This window comes from Benincasa hispida, chromosome 11 (genome assembly GCF_009727055.1).
Source record: "Benincasa hispida cultivar B227 chromosome 11, ASM972705v1, whole genome shotgun sequence".
NCBI classification, from domain to species: domain Eukaryota; kingdom Viridiplantae; phylum Streptophyta; class Magnoliopsida; order Cucurbitales; family Cucurbitaceae; genus Benincasa; species Benincasa hispida.
The window spans coordinates 41727443-41734016 of NC_052359.1; the positions used below are offsets into that span (position 1 = coordinate 41727443).

Below are 6574 nucleotides of genomic sequence, written 5' to 3' on the forward strand. Positions count from 1 at the left end.
GGGGACGGGGAGTGCATTCCCCGTCCTTGTCCCCGTTTAGCTCACGGAGAATTTTTTTCCCCACTCCCTCCCCCATTTCCCGCCTAATCGGGGAATCCCCACTCCGACCGTGGGACCCTGTCCCTATGGAGAAATTGGACATATCTAATAATAAGTGATTATAATTATTTCATAAAACGCTTTGATCAAGTTGGTGAGTAGGTGTTTTTGTACACTTTAGATTATGAGTTTGATATTCTTCTTTTCCCTTAATACTCTCCCACATGCACAATTTTATTTGGTAAACCGAGAGTCGAGTCGAACAAAGTAACAATGAGTAGTTCTTAAACTTTTAAAATATATATAACTCATTTAAATATTGAATTTCTAATCTTTTAACTAGATGTCTAAGAGAGACACGTTTTTTATTCTAGGTTAAATTATGAGTTTTTGTATCCCGTTACAGAAATTCAGAATTTAAATCGATACGACGTTAATGTCAAATTGTAATTTGATGAAACAAATTCACATTGAAAAAAGCATTGACAGGCATGGATGAATAGAAATTTAGAAGCATCATCTAACTGCGTTCATCTCCATTCCAAGAATCCTTCAATTTGGGTCCAGTGGGTCCTTCTTGTCCAAGAATTTCATCCGGCAATCGGTTCACAAATTCTTTAAAAGCTTCTTTCAGCCTCCCCGGTAGCAATTTCTCCACCTTCTCTAGTTCATCTGCTATTTTGTACTCTATTTTTGGCCCCCATTGCCGGAAATAGTTCACCCACGCCGGCTCCGCCACCACCTCTCCCAAATACTCCGCCGCTATCTCCGCGAAGCTCACTCCGGTGTCCAACATCATCCCACTTTTCGCCATCTCATTCTTCAGCCCGATCTCTCCCCCACCCTGCATTACCTGTTCAAACATGATCGAAAAGATTAAAGACCCATTTAAATTCACGTGTGAAAAAAATTTTCTTTAAAAAAATCATTTTTATTTAAATATTTTTAATAAGTTGTTTGAGTAGTTATTTAACACACTAATTTCTTTTAAAATGATTTATTTTTTAAATTAAACACTTGAAAATGCATAAACACACCTTAAGGTCCAGTTTGATAATTATTTTGATTTATTTGAAAAGTAACCGTGAATTTTAAAAAGGTTACATAAATCATTGATTTATTAGATGCATATTAAAAATATAGTGACAACACATAATTGGAATTTTAATGACCTATTGAAGATTATTTTTTAAAAAAAAATTTAAGATCTATTTGACATAAAATTAGAAGTTTAGTTACTTATTAAACATGTAATTATTTTGATCTATTTGAAAAGTCCAAGCAATGTAAAGCTAAAATTGAAAGAGTAAAAATGAACAACATTCAAAACATTATAAATTTAAATTAGGTTAGATTATAAGTTTAATTTTTCAACATTAATTTTTTAATAGATTTGTGATTTTAAAATGTTTAATATGTCTTAAACTATTGATTTTGTATTCAATAAATCTTTGACATATTAAAAAAAATTAAAAATTAATTATTCTATTATCAATAAATTTAAAAAATGTTGACTAAGTCATTATCCTATTAGATACAAATTGAAAATAGAGTGACCTAGAGAACACATAATTGAAAATTGAATGGCTTGACTATTTGACACAAAATTAAAATTTCAAGTACTTATTAAACATTCTCTTAAAGTTGTGATAAATAGACATGTCTAAACTTAATTTAAGTTATGTTTGGTAGTCATTTCGTTTTTTTTTTATTTTTTCTTTTTGAAAACTAAATTTTCTCCCTCTCATTTTCTTACAATAATTTACATATTTTTTAATTATGAGAATTGAATTCTTAACCAAATTCTAAAAATAAAAATAATTTTTTGTAGACTATTTTTTTACTTTTAAAAATTTGCTTTAGTTTTTGAAAAAATAGGTAACAAGTAGACAAGAAAGCAAGAAATTTAAAAGTGGAAGAAATGTTTTGTAGGCTTAATTTTTAAAAATAAAAAACCAAAAATCAAAAACTAAATTATTATGGTCTAATTATTGAATTAGCTAAATCCAATCTAATTAAATTTGCAATTTAAATTAAATTCATGATTTAAAATTACCAGTCCAGCCTTTGAGTAGGACGCGTGGCCGTTCAACGACGAGTAAGCCACAACTTTGTTGCCGTTTTCAAACTCAAGCGACGGCGCGTCAATCCACTCGCCTTTGCTGTGCTGAGCAAAATAAACCCTCGATAGCTCTCCGCTAAAATTACTAATCCGTAACGTTATGTGCTCCCAATCGCCGACGTGTTCGCCGATCTTCCCGAACGGAATGTCGATTATCCCAACCTTCGCCGTCGCTGGCCCGTTGAACGGGAAGAATATCCATATAGTTATGTCCGTGAAAGTCCCTCCGATCATCGGCTTTATCCGAAGATAAACTTGGCAACTCTGTAAGTCGCCATGTTTCACCTTCACTTTTGCACCGCCATCGATGGGAAGATCCAGCCAGAACCCTCCGTCGTTTTGGCCACCCTGAGGGAGGTTTGTTCCATTTGGTTCGATTTGAATGGGTTTTGACTCGTCGGATTTGTTGTAAAGCAGGGCACCGTTGGAAAAATACCAGTTCACTGACGACGGCAGAAATTTCTCCTTGGGATGAAAGTAAATCAACGGCGCGTAAGCTCGGAAAAGAGTAAAGATCTGAGAACGATCTGGCATTGCTGCAGAAATTGAAGCAGAGTTTCTTAAACAGAGCAATGACGTAGGAGAATTTGCAGCCGGCAAGGCGACGAACGTCCCCACGGAAACTCCCGTCGCTGTGATTTCTCTTTTTGTGGGTCTGAAACTGAACAGATTAAATCCATTTTCGTCGATTGAATCTTTGAGTCCCCAAATCCAGGTCTCCTTCTCGGATTGCTCGGTTAAATCTGCACGGACACATCGAATTCTGTCGACGGAGGGCTTCTCCGACGAAGTGGTGACGATGTGTCCGACGGCTCTGTAACCGTCCGGGGGCGTCGGCGACCAGATGTAGCCGTCGGTGTCACGTCTGATATTGGATTTTTCGCTGGTCCATACGAGGTCAAAGTCAACGGGCTTCTTGAGGACGTCGCCGGCAGGAGAGTCGTCTCTTCCAACGAGAATTCGGCCAAAGAAGGGCTTGTTGTTGGGGTGACAATAATGGCCAAGAGAGAAGAAACCTTGAGGAAGAGGAGAAGGCTCGAAGAATGTGGCTCCGAGGTTGTTCGGACCGCCGTTGTGGGTGGTCCAGATTTTGTTGAAGGATGAAATCCGGCGAATTTTCAGTCCGCCGCCGAGGTCGATGACGCCTCCGGCAAAGGCACTTTTGCCTGCAAAATGCAATGGTTTTATTACATTGATTTTATGTTATTATTTTATTTTTTAATTTTGTATTGAATAAGTATTTGAATTTTTACTTCCAAGGTTCAAATCTTTCTATTTCATCGTTTAAAAAATTTATTCATGAAACTTATACAATTGAAAAGGGAGTGAGTTTTTTTTTTTTTTTTTCCTCCTTCATGAAATGGAGTAAATTACCATTTGTTTTTTGAGATAGTAAATACTAAATTACAACTTTTTTTTTTTTTTACATTAAAAATGGAATACTAAAATATATTTTTAGACAATTATCCTAGAATAAAACCTATGTTGGATGTTTAATCGAAGTATAACTCATTTGACATAAAATTTGAAATCCTCAATGTAGAAAAATAATATATATATATTAGCCATAAATAAATATTAATCTTAAAATTTTGTCGATGTGTTTTTTATTCTAATTAATTAAATTTTAATTTTAAATGTTTTTTATATTTTGTTAAAATATCATTTTGATCCCTATATTATAGGTTTTTGTTCCATTTTGATCTCTACTTGTTAAGTTGTGAAAATATATCTTTTCTTGCATAAAATTATAATAACTCTTTTAACAATATCAATTAATATTAACTTTGATCGATAAATTTAAGATTTATTTTAAATACGATGACTAAATTTGAGATTTATTAAAAATATAGAGACTAAAATTTGAAAAATTAAAAATACAAGACTAAAATAGAATGAAATCTAAAGTATAGGAACCAAAATGATAATTTAATCTTTATATTTTATTTTAAAATAAGAATGTAGGAAGGTTTGGTCTTGGCACTCTCCACACATTCTTAGTTAAAATGGTTTAAAAAATATTTTTGTGATCTACAATTTTCTAGAGTGAGTTTTATATTTTAGTCAATTATTACATGTGGCTCATGTTGTAGACATAAATATTTGCTTTTATTTAATTTTGTAAAACTATTTTTTATATATTTAAATTTGTATATATACTAGAAAACAAGTTGAATAAATTAATGAGATGACAACGAAAACAATGTCTTTTTTATAAAGTCAATTTGTATCATCAAAATATAAATAATAATAGAAGATAATTGGAATGAAATATGATGAGTAAATTACTATTATGTTGAAAACTTCAAAGTTGAATAGTTTTGAAGGAGAAAATTGTCATTATCTAAAATAAAACTTCTAACAAAACTAACTCATACCACATTACTTTTTTAAAAAAAAAAAAAAAATTGATGTTGTTTGCGCTGTACTGTCTGACAATTGTCACGTCAAAAATATTTTTTTGAAAAAAATTGATTTATTTTTAATTTTTTTAGTTATAACTTGTAACAAGATACGAATGCATGGTAAATTATTTTTATATCTATTCAAAAAAATGGCATTATAATTGTTTAAGCATTCTACATATAAGTTAGCTCTATTATTGTTAATTCATATTCTCTGTAATACATATAATCACATTATTATATATAATATATATATATATATATATAATATAATATTACAAAATTAATGAGATTAACAATTATTTATTTTTTACTTTTCATCTCAACTTTTTCATACTTTAATATATTTAAAGATAGGTACGTTTTAAATATTTAAAATCTTATTACTTTGATAGTCATGAATGTTATAATATTTAAGTTGAAGGCTAGAATTGTAATATTTAAAATTTAATCAAAATTATGAGATTAAATTTTAAATATATCTAATATCTTTATACATAAAATATTATTGTTTTTATTGGAAAAAATTATAAATTTTTCTTTGAAAAGAAAACATTGTATTTGACTAATAAGTTTTCATCAAGATTGAACATAAATAATTTAAAAGTTGTTAAAAAAAAATTGGAAAATTTTCTCCACCGAGAATCTCGCCCTGATCCCTTGGACAACTTTGTTGGGATGGAGATTGAAATAGGGGATAGGCATAGGAACGAGGAAGGTTTTTTGTCCCCAACTTACCCGTGGACATCTCTAGATGTATTGGGATATATCAGAATATCTAACTTTTTAATCGATGATATATGTTCAAATCAAATTACTTACATGTTGACACAAACGAGATGAATATTTTTTATTATCTTACTAAAAGCTTCTTTTAAAAAAAAGTATTAATAAAATTCTATAACATATGCCAATTTTTTCTTGCTCTTTCCAACTAATTATATATTTATACCTAATAGGTATTGTTGAATTTTCTACCCTTCCAGCTCCCTCCTTCCAAAAAGCAAGAAAATTATCCTATTTTCTCTTACCAACCAAACCTTCTCCTATGTCCCACTAGAGTTGAATCTCAAGAAAAAAAAGGATAAATTATGAATTCATATATAGAGAGAGAGGGTGTGAACGTTTTTTCATAAAAAAAGAATGGTCGAGGTTCATTTTATTTTTTGTTTTTTCGAATTAAGTCTATTTTCTCCATATTTCTTACAATAATTTGCATATTTCTTAAGTACAAATGGTTGAATTCTTAGTCAAATTTCAAAAACAGGAACAAATTTTAAAAAGCTATTTTTCAATTTTCAAAATTGCTTGATTTTTTTAAACCATTAATAAAAAGTAGATAACAAAAGAAAAAATTTTGGAGATGAAAATAGTGTCTATAGACTTAATTGTAAAAAAACAAAACACCAAAAACCAAACGATTATTGAACGGAAGTTAAATAATCTAATTGAAAAGAAATTTTCAATATATATATATATATATATATTCTTAAATTAGAAAAAAGAACTCCAAAGAGAGAAATAATAAGAGAATAAAAAATTGAGAAGTAGAGATGAATAAAACCTTGTGGAAAAGTTGGAAGTGGAGAAGGAAAGTTGAAGGTGGTTTCAATGGGCAAAGCTTGGTTGTGGTTCTTCTTGGATCCATTATTCCCCATTATTTTCTCAGCTAAAACCTCTTATTTCTCTTGTTTTAGCTTTCAATTTCTGTCTAATGTTTAGAAGACAAAAGAAAATTATGAAAGAAGCAATTAAGAGAAAAGAGATGGAAGGCTATGTCTTTGAAGCAAGAGTTTGTAAGCCATATATATACTAACTAAATCTTTGTGTATGTCAATGTAAATGCTTTGCACAAACCTTTGACTTCTCTTTTACACCAAGTTGGGACCTTCCTCTTGCTTTCTTCTTTCATCTTGTTTTTCATTTAAAAATAAAAAATGCTTCTTTTATCTTATTTGTGTATGTTCTTTCGAAACTAATAATATATTACAACGTGAGTTTTATAATG

The 6574-nt window shown here is 30.3% G+C and overlaps 1 protein-coding gene across 1 annotated transcript; it reads right to left on the reverse strand.

Annotated features, from left to right (window-relative positions):
* Positions 1-452: 452 nt before the first annotated feature.
* LOC120091322 lies at positions 453-6327 on the reverse strand. Its single transcript, XM_039049305.1, has 3 exons — positions 6131-6327; positions 2096-3327; positions 453-892 (listed from the first exon to the last, which is right to left on the reverse strand). The coding sequence occupies exons 1-3, from the start codon at positions 6222-6224 to the stop codon at positions 560-562; spliced, it is 1659 nt and encodes a 552-aa protein (XP_038905233.1). The 5' UTR covers positions 6225-6327; the 3' UTR covers positions 453-559.
* Positions 6328-6574: the final 247 nt, after the last annotated feature.